At 43.1% G+C, this 18,604-nt stretch overlaps 1 protein-coding gene across 1 annotated transcript in view; it reads left to right on the plus strand.

The window, feature by feature from the left end:
- LOC131205054 (endothelin receptor type B-like) overlaps nucleotides 1-18,604 on the plus strand; it is a 37,839-nt gene that overhangs the window by 14,089 nt on the left and 5,146 nt on the right. The window contains exons 3-8 of the mRNA XM_058196899.1: nucleotides 9,357-9,383; nucleotide 9,589; nucleotides 10,972-11,071; nucleotides 11,166-11,370; nucleotides 15,435-15,584; nucleotides 17,445-17,578. Coding sequence (XP_058052882.1) covers nucleotides 9,357-9,383; nucleotide 9,589; nucleotides 10,972-11,071; nucleotides 11,166-11,370; nucleotides 15,435-15,584; nucleotides 17,445-17,578 — 617 coding nt within the window. The remainder of the gene's footprint in view (nucleotides 1-9,356; nucleotides 9,384-9,588; nucleotides 9,590-10,971; nucleotides 11,072-11,165; nucleotides 11,371-15,434; nucleotides 15,585-17,444; nucleotides 17,579-18,604) is intronic.

Raw genomic sequence — 18,604 nt, forward strand, 5'->3', positions numbered from 1 at the left:
CTGTCAGTGGGGAAATCCAAATTTTTTTTGCTACCGGTTCTGTGGGCATGGCTTGGTGGGCATGGCAGGGAAAGGATACTGCAAAATCCCCATTCCCTCCCCACTCCTGGGAGAAGGATATTGCAAAATCCTCATTCCCATCCCACTCTGGGACCAGCCAGAGGTGGTATTTCATGGTTCTCCAAACTACTCAAAATTTCCGCTACCGGTTCTCCAAACTGCTCAAAATTTCTGCTACCGGTTCTCCAGAACCTGTCAGAACCTGCTGGATTTCACCCCTGATTCCTGTCCAATGATCCTGATCTTCTCAGGTTTGCTTAGGGTTAGAGAGCACTTTGTAGGCTGTATACTATCACCCTGCTTATTTAATTTATATGCAGAACACATCATGAGAAAGGCGGGGCTAGATGAATCAAAAATTGGAATTAAGATTGCCAGAAGAAATATCAACAACCTCAGATATGTAGATAATACCACTCTAATGGCAGAAAGCGAAGAGGAACTAAAGAGTCTCTTGATGCAGGTGAAGGAGGAGAGTGCAAATGTTGGCTTGAAACTCAACATTAAGAAAACAAAAATCATGGCATCCGTCCCTTTCAATTCCTGGCAGATAGATGGTGAAGAAATGGAGGTAGTGACAGATTTTATTTTCCTGGGCTCCAAGATCACCGCAGATGGGGACTACAGCCAAGAAATTGCTCCTGGGGAGGAAAGCTATGGCAAATCTAGACAGCGTACTAAAAAGCAGAGACATCACCCTGCCAACAAAAGTGCGTATAGTCAAAGCTATGGTTTTCCCAGTTGCAATGTATGGCTGTGAAGGTTGGACCATAAGAAAGGCTGAGTGCCAAAGAATTGAGGCTTTTGAACTATGGTGCTGGAGAAGACTCCTGCGAGTCCCTTGGACTGCAAGGCGAACAAACAAGGAGGAGATCAACCCTGACTGCTCTTTAGAAGGCCAGATCCTGAAGAGGAAACTGAAATACTTTGGCCACCTAATGAGAAAGAAGGACTCACTGGAGAAGAGCCGAATGCTGGGAAAGATTGAGGGCAAAAGAAGAAGGGGATGACAGAGAACGAGGTGGCTGGATGGAGTCACTGAAGCAGTAGGCATGAATTTAAATGGACTTCAGAGGATGGTAGAGGACAGGAAGGCCTGGAGGAATGTTGTCCATGGGGTCGCGATGGGTCGGACACGACTTCCCAACTAACAACAACAAAGAGAGCGCTTTCCACTTAAAGATGCAATGAAGAGGTGGGGAAAAGCCACTGATAACTTAGGCACTTAGAGATTGATTTACACCCAACTAGACAATTGGCCAATGCAGCAAAGTATTATCTAATCTAGGGTGGGCAATCTTTGCCCATCCGTCTGAATTTGTATTCTTTTTAGATCAAAGCCTATTCTCCCAAAGGTCGGTAAAGAACAAGATGCAAGAGCGAACAGCCCAGAGGAGGTGAAAGTTATGTGAAAGTGGGGCCAGGTTGGAGGTGCCTGCCCTACACCATTTCAAACAAATGGTTCTCCAATCTCTTCTTAAAAGCATCTAGTGTTGGAGCAGCCACAGCTAAAGGAAGCAAGTTGTTCCACTGATTAATTGTTCTAACTGTCAGGAAATTTCTGGATGAGAAGCAGTTTGGTTTAGTGTCATTAAGGAACATGGCTAGAATCCAGGAGACTCTGAGTTCCAATTCCGCCTTAGGGAGCTGGGTGACTTTGAGCCAATCATTGGGAGACTGTGAGTTCTAGTTCTATATTAGGCATGAAAACTGACTGGGTGAGCCTGGACTAGTCACTCTCTCAGCCCACCGTGTCAGATTCAGGTGACAAGCCAGTGGATCAACCCTTGACTGATTGGGGGGGAAAAAATGGTAGTCTGTACTTGTGGAAAAATATTAAGAAAACCATGTAATTATTAGATATTTATTTTCCTAATATTTGAGACCTCGTCAATATCCCAACTGTAAGAAACATTGCTACATACTGATCACAAATAAAGAGGTTGCCCAAAGAATTTGAAAGAATACAATACATTTTGTAAATAAAAATAGGGAATAAAAACAGGGCCTCTGGTGGCTCAGACTGCTAAGACAGTCTGTTATCAACACAGCTGCTTGCAATTACTGCAGGTTCAAGTCCCACCAGGCCCAAGGTTGACTCAGCCTTCCATCCTTTATAAGGTAGGTAAAATGAGGACCCAGATTGTTGGGGGCAATAAAAATTGACTTTGTATATAATATACAAATGGATGAAGACTATTGCTTAACATAGTGTAAGCCACCCTGAGTCTTCGGAGAAGGGCGGGATATAAATGCAAATTAAAAAAAAAAAAACAGTTCACAGAGATGTCTAGGTGCAAATAGAAACACACATTATTTCCATAGCAAGGAAGATAAAACAGGAACGGTTAAATTGATGACTTTATTTAAAGAGGAAAATATGTTCTCATTTGGATATCACTTCTGGAATTTGTGCTTGTGAAAAAAAAAATGAAACTTTGATCTTGGTTATGTTGATTAGAAAGATTTGGTGTTATAGAATTGGCTAAATGGGGTATGGGGATGAAACCACAGAGTCAGGTACTGCATTCCAGCCATTGACCACTCTGTTGCTGAAGTATTTTCTGCGATTGAGTTTGGAGCGGTTTACCTTGAGTTTGTATCTATTGTGTGCTTGTGTATTGTTGTAGTTGAAGCCGAAGTAGTCATTGACAAGCAGGACATTGTAGCAGATAATTTTGTGTACTATGCTTAGGTCAGACCGAAGGCGGCGTAGTTGTAAATTGTCTAAGCCCAAAACTTCAAGCCTGGTGGTGTAAGGGATTCTATTGTGATTAGAGGAATGGAGGACTCTTCTCGTGAAATATCTCTGGACTCGCTCAATTGTATTAATGTCTAATATACAGTGCGGGTTCCAGGCATATTTTAGCTGTGGAAGTACAGTTAGAAGGTCATCAAGATTTTAAAATTGGGATAATCTTTGTCATTCATCTTTCATCACACCAGTGAATCACAAGACTGTAATATCTAGTGTGGAAAAACAACGGTTCTGAAATTTGAACAAAGTGTTCAAAACATAAAGAGGGGAAAAAACTTTTTCGTTACTCAATAGAAACTGATCACAGTCAATATTCTTTTTGCCTCTTTACTTGAATTATTCCAGTTGTTAATTCTTCATGCAAGCAAGAAAAAAAACCCAACCAAAACGCATACAATAACAGTAACAGAGTTGGAAAGGACCTTGGAGGTCATCTAGTCCAACCCCTTCCTTACGCAGGAGACCTGTATTTTCTGATCAAAAAGCTCAGTGTCTTAGCCACTGACCCACCAGGAAATTCTACTTTCAGTTAAATTTAAAATAAAGCGGTCTTTAATGATTTAAGTTTCCTACCGCAAACATTTCTTAATGTAATTTATATGGCGTTTTTAAAGAAGGAAATAAACATTTATTGAGTCTTTATAAATCCTGTTTACACTTATTAAATCTGGGGTTCTTTACTCATTCCTCATTCACCTTATCATAAGCATTATTTGGAACCATTCCACATGTTACAAATGCTTCTCAGTCTAATCTCAATCACTCAATTTACATCATGTACAATGACTCATATACATCAATGTATATACCACATGATTTCAGACTCCTTGGCAGTCTACAATTATTTATTTTTTTAAAAAAAATCAGTTTACACAAAGGACTGCCATCCAATCTCGCACAGCATTAAAAAAAAGAAAGAAAGAAAGAAAGAAACATCTATTAAAACTCCAATCTGCAAGACAGCCCAATGGCCATTAATGCTTACAGAATAATCTTCACAATTTTGGGCGATGTTACCATTTTTTTGGCCGAAGGAAAATGCTTTTATATATATATATATATATATATATATATATATATATATATATATATATATATATATATATATATATATATATATGTAGGTCTTTGGTTGTTCGGGTTTTCTCCGTGTAAAATTAGAAGTGTCTTGGCGACATTTCGGCGAAGTCTCATTCGTCATCTTCAGGCACATTGCTCCCAGAAGCACGAAGCTGAAGCCTGAAGATGACGAATGAGACTTCGTCAATGTCGCCAAGACACTTCAATTTTCACAGAAAACCAGGCAACAACCAAAGACCTATATACAAACACCCGTGAAAACCTCAGAAAATAAATATATATATATATATATATATGTAGGTCTTTGGTTGTTCGGGTTTTCTCCGTGTAAAATTAGAAGTGTCTTGGCGACATTTCGGCGAAGTCTCATTCGTCATCTTCAGGCACATTGCTCCCAGAAGCACGAAGCTGAAGCCTGAAGATGACGAATGAGACTTCGTCGAAATGATAGACACTCTAATCGGAGCGACAACCAAAGATGACCTAAACACCCGTGAAAACCTCAGAAAACAAATATATATATAAACCTCTGATGATCGTGCGGCTCAGCTGGGCATGGTGGGAAGGGGGGCAGGGATTTTTGCTACCAGTTCTCCGAACCACCACCCGCCATCACTACCGGATCGGGCGATCCGGTCCGAACCGGGAGCATTTCATCCTGACCTGGTGCGACCCAGAAGAAGGGACTTCTCTGTGGTGGCTCCCTCTCTCTGGAACATCATTCCCCCAGAGATTAGAATGGTCCCAACTCTAACCCTCTTCTGGAAGACGCTGAAGACCTGGTTCTGCCAGCGGGCCTTTGGAACCCAGAGTGGGATGGAGCCCATTAAATGGCTCGTGTGATTGGCTGTCACTGGGGCGGGAGGTGGGGGGTGATTTTATTACATTAATTTATTTGATTTTTTTTAAAAATTAGCTTGTACTGTTTTTAAATGTGGTTTTTATATCCTGTAAGCCGCCTTGAGTCGCCATGGGCGAATAGGCAGCAATATAAATTCAACAAATAAATAAATAAATCCCCGTTTTAAGGGACACCTGGCAGTTTTGATCTTAACTTCCCACTTCTCTTGCTCTTAGCGTTTTAAAGAAGGAAATAAACATTTATTGAGTCTTTATAAATCCTGTTTACACTTATTAAATCTGGGGTTCTTTACTCATTCCTCATTCACCTTATCATAAGCATTATTTGGAACCATTCCACATGTTACAAATGCTTCTCAGTCTAATCTCAATCACGCAATTTACATCATATATAATGACTCATATACATCAATGTATATACCACATGATTTCAGACTCCTTGGCAGTCTACAATTATTTATTTTTTTAAAAAAAATCAGTTTACACAAAGGACTGCCATCCAATCTCGCACAGCATTAAAAAAAAGAAAGAAAGAAAGAAAGAAACATCTATTAAAACTCCAATCTGCAAGACAGCCCAATGGCCATTAATGCTTACAGAATAATCTTCACAATTTTGGGCGATGTTACCATTTTTTTGGCCAAAGGAAAATGCTTTTATATATATATATATATATATATATATATATATATATATATATATATATATATATATATATATATATATATATATATATAGAGTCTTTAGTTTAGGGTTTTCTCCGTGTAAAATTAGAGTGTCTTGGCGACATTTCAGTCTCATTCGTCATCTTCAGGCACATTGCTCCCAGAAGCACGAAGCTGAAGCCTGAAGATGACGAATGAGACTTCGTCATCGCCAAGACACTTCAATTTTACACGGAGAAAACGAACAAATATATATATAAGCCTCTGATGATTGTGCGGCTCAGCTGGGCATGGTGGGAAGGGGGGGCAGGGATTTTTGCTACCAGTTCTCCGAACCACCACCCGCCATCACTACCGGATCGGGCGATCCGGTCCGAACCAGGAGCATTTCATCCTGACCTGGTGCGACCCAGAAGAAGGGACTTCTCTGTGGTGGCTCCCTGTCTCTGGAACATCATTCCCCCAGAGATTAGAATGGTCCCAACTCTAACCCTCTTCTGGAAGACGCTGAAGACCTGGTTCTGCCAGTGGGCCTTTGGAACCCAGAGTGGGATGGAGCCCATTAAATGGCTCATGCGATTGGCTGTCACTGGGGCGGGAGGTGGGGGGTGATTTTATTACATTAATTTATTTGATTTTTTTAAAAAATTAGCTTGTACTGTTTTTAAATGTGGTTTTTATATCCTGTAAGCCGCCTTCAGTCGCCATGGGCGAATAGGCAGCAATATAAATTCAACAAATAAATAAATAAATCCCCGTTTTAAGGGACACCTGGCAGTTTTGATCTTAACTTCCCACTTCTCTTGCTCTTAGCGTTTTTTTAAAGATATGGATCAGGTGCAAAAAGTCAAGAACCAGGATAGAAGAGAGTGTGTATATGGTACATAAATGGTTTGCCTCAAACAATCAGAATAAAGCTGGAAGAGTCCTCTGGAGGTCAACTAGTCCAACCCCTTGCTCAAGCAGGAGACCCTATACCAGTGGTGGGTTTCAAAAAATTTTTACTACTGGTTCTGTGGGTGTGACTTGGTGGGCGTGGCAGGGGAAGGATACTGTAAAATCTTCATTCCCACCCCACTCCAGGGGAAGGTTACTGAAAAAATCCCCATTTCCTCCCGATCAGCTGGGACTTGAGAGGCAGAGAATAGATGGAGGTGGGGCCAGTCAGAATTTTTACTACCAGTTCTCCGAACTACTCAAAAGTTCCGCTACCGGTTCTCCAGAACTGGCCAGAACCTGCTGAAACCCACCTCTGCCCTATACCATTTCAGACAGGTGTCGGTCTAATCTCTTCTTAAAAACCTCCAATGGTGAAGCACCCACAACTTCTAAGGGGTAAGCTGGCCCACTGGTTAATTGTTCTCATTGTTAGGAAATTTCTCCTTAGTTCTAAGTTGCTTCTCTCCTTGATTAGTTTCCACCCATTGCTTCTAGTCCTGCCCTCAGGTGCTTTGGAGAATAGCTTGACTCCCTCTTCTTTGTGGCAGCTCCTGAGGTATTGGAACCCTGCTATCATGTCCCTCCCCACCTCCGCCAGTCCTTCTTTTCTAGATTAGCCATATCTAATTCCTACAATCCTTTTTCACACATTTTAGTCTCCAAGTCTTTAATCATCCTAATTGTTCAAAAGATACTATTGGTTTATTTCATGCTTCCTTCCCAACAAGAATCTTAATTAGTAACAGTCAAGGCAAATTAGCACCAGATAAGAGTCAACAGATTTTTTTGGGGGGGGAGGAGAGAGAGAGGGAGAGATTTACCGTATTTTTTGGACTATAAGACGCACTGGTGTATAAGACGCAACAAGATTTCAAAGAGGTAAGCAAGAAAAAAAAGTTTTTGCTCTCCCCAGCCCCCAGGAGCACTCTGCAGCCCTCCCAAAGCCTCTGCGCCCCCTGCTTTTGCAAAAAATGGGCCCGTGTTTTGCAAAAACGGGACACGCGGGGCATGGCTTCGGGAGACCAAAAATGGCTGTATTTGATGTATAAGACGCAGCAACATTTCCACCCTCTTTTTTTGGGTGTGGGGGAGTGTATCTTATACTCCGAAAAGTACAGTAGGTCTATTATGAGGATTTAGAGATTCCAAACTGATGATGTGCTTGACTCCACCCTTGAGCTCTGCCTGGTCAACTCCTACAATATGTCTTGTTTTAATGATAGTGATTGTTTTTATTATCTCATACAGATGTAATATATAGATGGATTCTAAATAAAAATATAAAGCCAGCAAGCTTAACCGCCCCGAGTTGCTGGAAGTCAGGGACGCATTTTAATACATGATGATGATTCTGGAGAGACTATACAGATAGTCCTCGACTTACGACAGGTCATTTAACTTTCAAAGCTACGATAGCAGTGAAAAAAAGTGGCTTATGATCGGTTTTCATCCAACTGTTGCAGCATCCCCCCAAAATTCAGACAATTGGCGACTGGCTCATATTTATGACGGTTGCAGTGTCCTGGGGTCATGTGATCACTTTTCGGTGAGCTTCTGACAAGCAAAGTCCATGGAGAAGCGAGATTCACTTAACAGCCGTGTTACTAACGTAACGACCGCAGCAATTCACTTAACAACCGTGGCAAGACAGGTCGTAAAATGGGGCAAAATTCATTTAACAACCGTACGCTAGCGTAAGTAGCCAGATTCACTTAACAACCGTGTTACTAACGTAACAACAACCACAGTAATTTACTGAACAGCTGTGGCAAGACAGGTGGTAAAATGGGGCAAAACTCATTTAACAACCGTTTCACAGAGCAGCAGAAATTTTGGGCTCAATTGCGGTCATACATCAAGGACTACCTGTACTTCCCAAAATCTTATTTGGCTGGAATGTCTCTATTACACAAATACCCCAACATTCTCCTGAGAATCTTCCATTATAGCAATAGCAATAGTAATAGGACTTAGACTTATATGCCACTTCACAGTGTTTTATAGCCCCCTCTAAGCAGTTTACTGAGTCAGCCTGTTGCCCCCAACAGTCAGGGTCCTCATTTTACTGACCTCGGAAGGCTGAAAGGCTGAATTAACCTTGAGCCAGTGAGGTCCAAACTGCTGGCAGTCAGCAGAATTAGCCTGCAATGCTACATTCCAACCACTGTGCCACCATGGGTTAGATAGCAAATGTTATCTAAATAGCACTTATATATCTCTTCATAGTGCTTTACAGACCTTCCTAAGCAGTTTACAGAGTTAGCATATTCTCCCAAGAATCTGGGTCCTCGTTTAATCCACCTCAGAAGGATGGAAAGCTGAGTCAACCTTGAGCTGGGATGGATGGATGGATGGATGGATGGATGGATGGATAGGGAAGGGAAGGGAAGGGAGGGAGGGAGGGAGGGAGGGAGGGAGGGAGGGAGGGAGGGAGGGAGGAAGAAAGGTAGGTATAGCAAGTAGACTTATATATCGCTTCACAGTGCTTTTACAGTCCTCTCTAAGTGGTTTACAGAGTCAGCATATTGTCCCCAATAATCTGGGCCCTCGTTTTACCCACCTCGGAAGGATGGAAGGCTGAGTCAACCTTGAGCTGGGATGGATGGATGGATGGATAGGGAAGGGAAGGGAAGGGAAGGGAAGGGAAGGAGGGAGGGAGGGAGGGAGGAAGGAAGGAAGGAAAGAAGGAAGGAAGGAAGGAAGGAAGCTATACCATGTAGACTTATATACTGCTTCACTGTACTTTACAGCCCTCTCTAAGCAGTTTCAGAGTCAGCCTCTTGCCCCCAAGAATCTGGGTCCTCATTTTATCAACCTCAGAAGTTATGGAAGGCTGAGTCAGTCTTGGGTCTGGTGAAATTTGAACTGCCAAATTGCAGGCAGCCGGCAGGCAGCAGAAGTAGCCTGCAGTACCGCACTCTAAACATGGCGCCACTTCGGCTCATTATGGAGAAGTAATGCTGAGGTTTTCTCTCCTTTGTTTTTCTTCCCAGCTTCTTGCAGAAGATTGGCCTTTCGGGGTGCAGATCTGCAAACTGGTGCCATTCATACAGAAGGCCTCTGTTGGCATCACTGTCCTCAGCCTTGCCCCACAGAATCTCTGCTATCCTATCCCAGAAGCCATTGCTTTCGACTTGGTGGACCTGAATTACATGAACAGACCTATTGGGTTTGTTTGCTGGCCCCTGAGCAAAAGTCCAGCTTTATGACGGTGGGTTTGTCAAGCGTTTGCAGCAATCCAACCAGCCCGCAACTAAATAACATGACATAATAACAGAGTTGGAAGGGACCTTGAAGGTCTTCTGATCCAACCCCCTGCTTAGGCAGGAAACCCTACACCATTTCAGACAAATGGCTACCCAACTTCTTAAACATTTCCAGTGTTGGAGCATTCACAACTTCTGCAAGCAAGTTGTTCCACTTATTGATTGTTCTAACTGTCAGGAAATTTCTCCTTAGTTCTAAGTTGCTTCTCTCCTTGATTAGTTTCCAACCATTGCTACTTGTCCTGCTTTCAGGTGCTTTGGAGAATAGTTTGACTCCCTCTTCTTTGTGGCAACCCCTGAGATATTGGAAGACTGCTATCATGTCTCCCCTAGTCCTTCTTTTCATTAAACTAGACATACCAAGTTCCTGCAACCTTTCTACATACATTTTAGCCTCCAGTCCCCTAATCATCTTTGTTGCTCTTCTCTGCACTCTTTCTAGAGATAGAAATAATTCAGTAGGATTCATTTGTAGAAGGAACTTCTTTATATACAATAACTAGCTAAATACCCGAGCTCCACTATGAAACTATGTGATCGGGCTTGATAAACGAACACTTACAGCTTGAAAATTAATGAGTAGTTATGATCGGCCTCTCCTCTCCACTTCTCTCCCTCAGCCTTGCCCCACAGAATCTCTGCTATCCTATCCCATTTTCTTCCTCTGACGGCATGTGTAATCTTCTAAATGTACAGTAGTTATTGATGTGTATTGGAATCGAAGAATGACTGAGGCGACTACGAGCGTATTGGTAAGCAACCTTTAATGAATAACACGAACTTGGAAAACCCGGCACGGACCTTGCGTTTGGCAGCTCTTACATATCAAGCTTGTTGTTGACAAAATTATAGAAGGCACGACTGGAATTTGTGCAGAAGATCCTCTTCTTGCTTGGTGTGGTAATTTGTGCATTCAGTTTTATTTGGTTGCATATAGTTCTGTAGCGTTTTTAAAATTAGCTACATAGCCCTTTGTTTTCTTTTCCAGAGGATCTTTTTAGATTGAAGCTTTTTTATTGATATGGGTAGTTTGCTTTTCCTAATCTTGATGGTAGTTAGTGGTACATATAGTTCGATGACTCTGTTGATTTCGAGTAGAAAAACTCTATAGTGGTCTTCAGCAGTTATACAGGTTGAGAACAGATTTTGCCAGTCTAGAAATGAAAGATCATTGTTTATAGAGTCATAATTGGCTTTTTTGAAGTTGTAAATGGGAATGCTATTGATATGATGGTTAAAGTCACAACGTATATTAAGATGGAAGTCAATCATGCAATGATCACTGTTGGAAAAGGGTTCTCTTATTTGTAGTCCATAAATGGTATTGTTATTCTTGCAGAAGATTGGCCTTTCGGGGTGCAGATCTGCAAACTGGTGCCATTCATACAGAAGGCCTCTGTTGGCATCACTGTCCTCAGCCTTTGTGCTCTCAGCATAGACAGGTAATCAACTCTTCGGAGCGTTTCCTGTTGTTGTTTTTTACTGAATAACCTTTTCCTCTTGCAAATGGTGCCTCCTCTTTCGTTTCTCCTCTAGGTACCGAGCTGTGGCTTCCTGGAGCCGGATCCAGGGCATTGGAATCCCCATGTGGAAGGCGGTGGAAGTGACCTTCATTTGGGCTGTGGCCATCATCCTGGCTATCCCAGAAGCCATTGCTTTCGACTTGGTGGACCTGAATTACCGCGAACAGACCTATTGGGTTTGTTTGCTGGCCCCTGAGCAAAAGTCCAGCTTTATGACGGTGGGTTTGTCAAGCGTTTGCAGCAATCCAACCAGCCCGCAACTAAATAACATGACATAATAACAGAGTTGGAAGGGACCTTGAAGGTCTTCTGATCCAATCCCCTGCTTAGGCAGGAAACCCTACACCATTTCAGACAAATGGCTACCCAACTTCTTAAACATTTCCAGTGTTGGAGCATTCACAACTTCTGCAGGCAAGTTGTTCCACTTATTGATTGTTCTAACTGTCAGGAAATTTCTCCTTAGTTCTAAGTTGCTTCTCTCCTTGATTAGTTTCCAACCATTGCTACTTGTCCTGCTTTCAGGTGCTTTGAAGAATAGTTTGACTCCCTCTTCTTTGTGGCAACCCCTGAGATATTGGAAGACTGCTATCATGTCTCCCCTAGTCCTTCTTTTCATTAAACTAGACATACCAAGTTCCTGCAACCGTTCTTTATATGTTTTAGCCTCCAATCCCCTAATCATCTTTGTTGCTCTTCTCTGCACTCTTTTTAGAGATAGAAATAATTCAGTAGGATTCATTTGTAGAAGGAACTTCTTTATATACAATAACTAGCTAAATACCCGTGCTCCACTATGAAGCTATGTGATTGGGCTTGATAAATCAACACTTACAGCTTGAAAATTAATAAGTAGTTATGATCGGCCTCTCCTCTCCACTTCTCTCCCTCAGCCTTGCCCCACAGAATCTCTGCTATCCTATCCTCTTTTCTTCCTCTGACGGCATGTGTAATCTTCTAAATGTACAGTAGTTATTGATGTGTATTGGAATCGAAGAATGACTGAGGTGACTACAAGCGTATTGGTAAGCAACCTTTAATGAATAACACGAACTTGGAAAACCCGGCACAGACCTTGCGTTTGGCAGCTCTTACATATCAAGCTTGTTGTGTCTCGTCCAATCTCACCTCAGCCGGGGTCTTCTTATCTGCTTCCGAACACGGAGGAATGTTCTAGTATGCCTCCCGGCCCCAGCCCTGGCTCCATGCCCAGACAGGCTGAAGAGGAGGAAGCACCTCCAGCCCCCAGCCCTGGCTCCATGCCCAGGCAAACGGAGCAACTAGACCCCTCCCCCTCCTCCACAGCATGTGAGCCTGAGGAAGGTCTATTACCAACAGCTGCCGATTGGAGTGACCCTCGTGTCAGAAGACTTGATAGGCGGAGGCAACAGAAGGAAGGGAGGGGCAGGCCTGGATAAGTGCTGAGTCATGGAGCCACACCCCATGGCCTATATAAAGGACCTGCTTTCTGGCATTCTCTGAGTCAGGCAAAGTCTAAACATATCTTGCTGAAGTCACTTTCTGGTCTCCTGCCTGCCTTGAGGACTTTGCTAGGACTTTGGCAGAGCTGCAGAGGCACGCTTGATTCGGATTTCCCTGACCCGGCCGTCAGCGGAGGAGTGGGACATGACAAAGCTGTCAAACAGGACGAGCCAATCAACACAATAAGGATTCCCACGCACGGGGCTGCCATGCGTCTTAACCAATAGGAGACCGCCTCTATTTCTCAATGCGGCTCGCTGAACACAACAGTTATAGTTAAATGTGTGGCAGGAAGTGAACTCTGGGTGTGTTTCTCCAGATGTAGTAAGTGAGGTTGAACGTGTATAGTTTTAGAAGAGCTGTGTGTGTGTGTGTGTGCGCGTACATACACATACAGTATATATAGTAGATAATGTATCTTTTTGTGTGTGCCTATACACACTCTATATACTGTGTAATATGTATGTACACATATGGCATATATACATAGGATTAAATAATATATTTTGCATGTTAAGTAGTAGTAAATAAATAGACAGGGAAATTGTATCTCGTTGAGGTCTTTGACCCAAATGACCAACCAGCCATGCCCACCCAGTCACATGACCAACCAGCAACACCCACCCAAACGGCCACCAAGCACCCACACACAGTCACACGCCCACCAAGCCACACCCACCATCACATGACCACCAAGCTACGCCCACAAAATAAGCCATGCCCACAGAACCGGTAGTAAAAAAAATTGGAACCCACCACTGTTTGAAATATATCTCTCTTCCCTACTTTGAATGGACAAGCTCCAGCTAGTTGGGAGTAGGTGGAAGTCCCAATAGTTGCCTGGATGCTTTATTTCATTTTGGTACATCAGTCATTTTGCCCAACCTCTTTATTTTTCAGCCTTTTCCATTCTGGTGCTCCCTAACTCTGTTGGGTTTACTACGCTCCAGGATTGGTTGCGAAAACTGGGAGCCATAATCCCAGTTTATACGGAAGGCACGAGTTTGGAGACGCTCAGCAGAGGAAGCTCAACTTTTGGCGGATGGTAGTTCCAAATGTACATGGGGGAAGGAAAAAGGAAATCTTTGAGAGAATCAGGAGACCTTTGAATGACTAAAGCTGGGATGGTCGGAGGAAAATGATGGCCAGGAAGTGACTTTATACCAGAATATGAAGACAAAGAGATAGGATGCCTTCCTTAATCTCATTTCCCTTCGGATGACTTTATGAAGTTGAAATGACTTTTTTATGATCAAGGGAGGGCGGGAGGGGAGGGAGAGGAGAGGAGACAGGAAAGAAGGAAGGAAAGAGGGAGAGGAGAGGAGAGGAGAGGAGGAGGAGGGAGGGAGGGAGGGAGGGAGGAGAGGAGAGGAGAGGAGAGGAGAGGAGAGGAGAGGAGAGGAGAGGAGAGGAGAGAGCTATAGAAAACCTGTTACAAAAAAGTAAAGTAATAAAACAACACATCTAAGTCAAAGTTTTCCATGTATGATTGCTTGGCAAATATGTTTTGTAAGCCAGAATCTGAATGAAGAGCTAACATCCCTTAAAAAAACAATGAATATAAAATATGCCTGTATGACGCCCCAAATTTGGAAATAGAAAGAACACCATAGAGAGATATGGGCAAGAAGAGCTTCTACTCCCTACAGCTCTGGGGGGCAAAATCTCTGAGAATAAGGATTCTTGTGAAATCTGTGAAATCAACAATACAGAAAAAGCAGACAAAAGCACTCTCTAGATTAGAACAAGCCTATCTTTATTTACTCTGAGTTAGCTTGGGTAGATATCCTGCAGTCCAGAACTTGCAGTAGTCTGACATTTGAATATCATGGTTAAAAGAAGGAGGAGGCTGAATTCCCACAACATAGCAATCACTGGATTGTTTAACTATGGTTTCTTTAAGAAGCCAGACCTTGCTGGTTCACACAGACATCAAACTTGAAACAATTACACGACACTGCTTAGCACAGCACCTAATTCCAAATTCTTGCAGGCAAGTGAGCTTGTTGGTGCATTTCATTCAGGGGTGGTATTCACTTACCTTCGCTACAGGTTCACAAATGTGAGCTCGTGTGTATATGCAGAACATCAAAAATGGGATGTGACGACGTCCAGGCGGGTGGGCGGAGCCTCCTGCAGCTGCTGCTACCAGTTCGCCTGAACTGGATAGAACCAGCTGAAAACCACCACTGATGCCATTCCTCAAAGTTGTGTTGTGCTCTGCCAGCAGCCTGTGAAGCTGGTAATGGAGTCAGACAGCGATGAGGCTGAGATGAGGCCAGGGACATCGGGGAGTGAGGTGTGGACTCCAGAGCTTCCAGAGGTTGACAGTAGTGAGGCAGAGGAACAGGAAGAGCCTCTTCCTAATGCACGCATGAGAAGAGCTGCCAGAAGGCAAGAGCAGCTCAAGTAAAAAGGACAACTCGGGAGTAAGGCCAAGACATGATTGGCCCCTCCCATAAGGCTTAAAACAGACCAGTAACAGCGTTTGGGCTTTGCCAGAAAACAACGTTGGTAGTTTCATCTTCTGCTTCATCTAAGTCTTGCATTTATTTTTGTAACTTCTGAATGTTTGCCAAGAAAGGCCTTTGGCAGTTTACCTAATTGGACCAAGGTTTGCGATAGGACTGAGGAATTTGTGTTGGGAGGAATTTGTTTTAATTTGAGTTGAACGACGCTGGGAATGAAGTAAATCTCAGCTGTTTGAATAAAGTTTTTTTTTCCCCACGGACTGAGTTTCCTACTACCTACTTTGGCCTGGATCACAACAAGTTGTTTCTTTCTTATTCTCTTTCTACAGTTTTACAAGGATGTGAAAGACTGGTGGCTCTTCGGATTTTACTTCTGCCTGCCTTTGGCCTGCACTGGGGTCTTCTACTCCCTCATGTCTTGTGAGATGCTGAGCAAGAGCAATGGCATGAGGTTGGCCCTCAACGATCACATGAAGCGGGTGAGATCCTCCATAACTAAGATCGAGCAGACTTTCATCTTCGGCTAAACACATGACGGGGGGAGGTTTCCTTACTCTATCATTCTGTTTCCTGCCACTGTTCCATAATTGTCCATCTAAATCATAGTTTAGATGCAGTGGCTCAGTGGCTAAGATGCTGAGCTTGTCAACCGAAAGGTCGGCAGTTCGGCGGTTCGAATCCCTGGTGCCGCATAACGGGGTGAGCTCCTGTTACTTGTCCCAGCTTCTGCCAACCTAGCAGTTCGAAAGCACGTAAAAAATGCAAGTAGGAAAATCGGGACCACCTTTGGTGGGAAGGGAGCAGCGTTCTGTGCGCCTTTGGCGTTGAGTCATGCCGGCCACATGACCACAGAGACGTCTTCGGACAGCGCTGGCTCTTCGGCTTTGAAACAAAGATGAGCACCGTCCCCTAGAGTCGGGAATGACTAGTACATATGTGCCAGGGGAACCTTTACCTTTACCTAAATCATGGTTGTACAATCTTTTGGTTTGCCTGGGTTGCATTGACTGAAGAGGAATTGTCTAGGGTCACATATATTTGATTTGATTTAATTTAATTTAATTTGATTTCATTTCATCATTTCATTTTATTTATTTTATTTTATTTATTTTTATTTTATTTTATTATTTTATTTATTATTTCCCTTCATTTCACAACAAACCTCTTTTCCCTCCCTCCCTCCTCGTCTTTCCTACCTTCTTCCTCCTCCTCTCCTTCCTCCTTCCCCTTCCTCTCCCCCACTCCTTCTTTCCCTCCTTTCTCACCTTCTCCCCTACTCTTCTCCAGTATCCTATCTTCCTCTCCTTCCCCTTCCTTCCATCCCTCTCTCTCCTTCACCTCCTCTATCTTACCCACTGTTCTTCTCTTCTTTCTTTCTTCTTTGTTGTGTAATTTTTCCCTTGTTTGGTAATCGAGCAACTCCAATTTTCTAAGATTCTATGCTTTCTTTTCAGTTTCTTTTCCATTGTACCCAATCTATCATTTCATAATTGTACATTTATAGATACAGAGAAGATTAGCATGACCGGTTCACAAATGTTAGCGTGCGCCCTATTCACACATGAACCCAGCCTTCTGTGCATGCACGTGGTGTGCGTGCCTTCCGCGCATATGCCCAGCCTCAAAAATGTGCCTAAATAGGATGACAAAGAGCTGGGGCAGATGGGCAACCACTTGCAATTTCTGCTACCAGTTCGGGCGAACAAGTCCAAACTGGCTGAATGCCACCTCTGCCTATTCATCTCATTGTCAGGGTTCTAAGGAACACCCCCAACGAAATAAAGCTCTGAGGCTTGAGGTTCCTCAAAGTTCCAATTTATTAGAGATGTCGTGTTGGCACAGCTGGGAAAACTCGAAATTGAAAGCGTCCAGGTTTTCCACACCCAGTTAAGTGCTCAGCCCTGCCCCACACCCACAAGTTCATCACATTGTCCAATTAACTCAATTGGATACAATCTTCAGGCAGTCTCCATCAGACGCAGGATGTCCTTGAAAATGGAATGTTGTTATGACTAATTTTCTCCCGCTCCAACAACAACCCCCACTCCCAACTTTCCCAGCGAAAATATTTGGCAGGTAAGAAGCAAAAAGAAAATTGCCTTCCAAAACTGACATTCATCTTGTGATTCTTAATGATGGTTAAACAGCAATTTAAGACAACCGCAACCCAAATAGATGAAGCAAGAAGAAAATAAGTGGGAAACAGGAAAAGGCTAAAGCTCATCAGGTCTGACCTAAACATTAGAGAGGAGAGGATGGAATGAAGTATGAGAAAAATCGTTCCCCTTTTTTTCTGATCTTCTCCTATTCGTTTCAATGATCACACGTGTCTTTTCCAGCGTCGAGAAGTGGCCAAGACGGTATTCTGTCTAGTGGTCATATTTGCCCTTTGCTGGCTTCCTCTTCATCTCAGCAGGATCCTTAAGAAAACCATCTATAACCAACAAGATGTGGACAGATGCGAGCTGCTTAGGTGAGATCAATGCGCAGAAATGCCTTGCGGTGATGGTTGAGACTTTTTTTTAAAAAAAAATAATCCGAACGGTTTTGACAATTAGTCCTTTTGCTTCACTTATTGATTGTTAAGGGTATTGATTCAATTATGGCTGTGCCACCTTTCCACCCCAGCTGGGACCTTCACGATAACATCCATTAAAAAGCTCCATAAAATTTTAAGCAAGACAGCTATGAACAAAGCTCCTTTGATAACAGCAATGTAAAAGCAGGGGTGAAATGTAAAATTTGTTACTACCGGTTCCGTGGGTGTGGCTTGGTGGGGAGGGGTAATGTGACTGGGTGGGCATGGCCAACTTTTTTTTTTTTTTTACTTTTAAAAACATTTTTTCTACAACCTCTTCGGCCGAAGAGGTTTTTTAAAAAAATGCTTTTAAAAGCCTGTGATGATCAGGCAACTCAGCTGGGATCGCCAGAGGAAAAAAGGCTTTGAAAGGATTCTGACGATCCCAGCTGAGTTGCCTGATCGGCAGAACCCTTTAAAAGCTTTTTTTTTTTTTTACAGCCTCTTCGGTTCAAGAGCTTGTAGAAAAAATGCTTTGAAAAGGTTCTGACAATCCCAGCTGAGCCTCTGATCATCAGAGGCTTTTTTTTTTTACTTTTAAAAGCATTTTTTCGGCCGAAGAAAAAATGCTTTTTAAAAATAAAATTTAAAAAACCCTCTGATGATCGCGCGGCTCAGCTGGGCGTGGAGGGGGGGGCAGGGATTTTTGCTACCAGTTCTCCGAACCACCCGCCGCAATTGCTACCGGATCGGGTGATCCGGTCCAAACTGGGAGCATTTCACTCCTGATGTAAAGTCTTGAGGTAGGACTGTGAAGGAGTGATGAACCTCTAAAGAAGCTTGGTACAAACCATTGTCAAGATTTTAATGGCTTTTCCCCAAAATACCAAGTATTCAGGCAGATCTAACTATTGATTTTGATCATGGAAGTCCATCTGGCATCATCAGGACACAGGACACTCCCAAACAATGTAGAAAATG

This window comes from Ahaetulla prasina, chromosome 11 (genome assembly GCF_028640845.1).
Source record: "Ahaetulla prasina isolate Xishuangbanna chromosome 11, ASM2864084v1, whole genome shotgun sequence".
NCBI classification, from domain to species: Eukaryota; Metazoa; Chordata; class Lepidosauria; order Squamata; family Colubridae; genus Ahaetulla; species Ahaetulla prasina.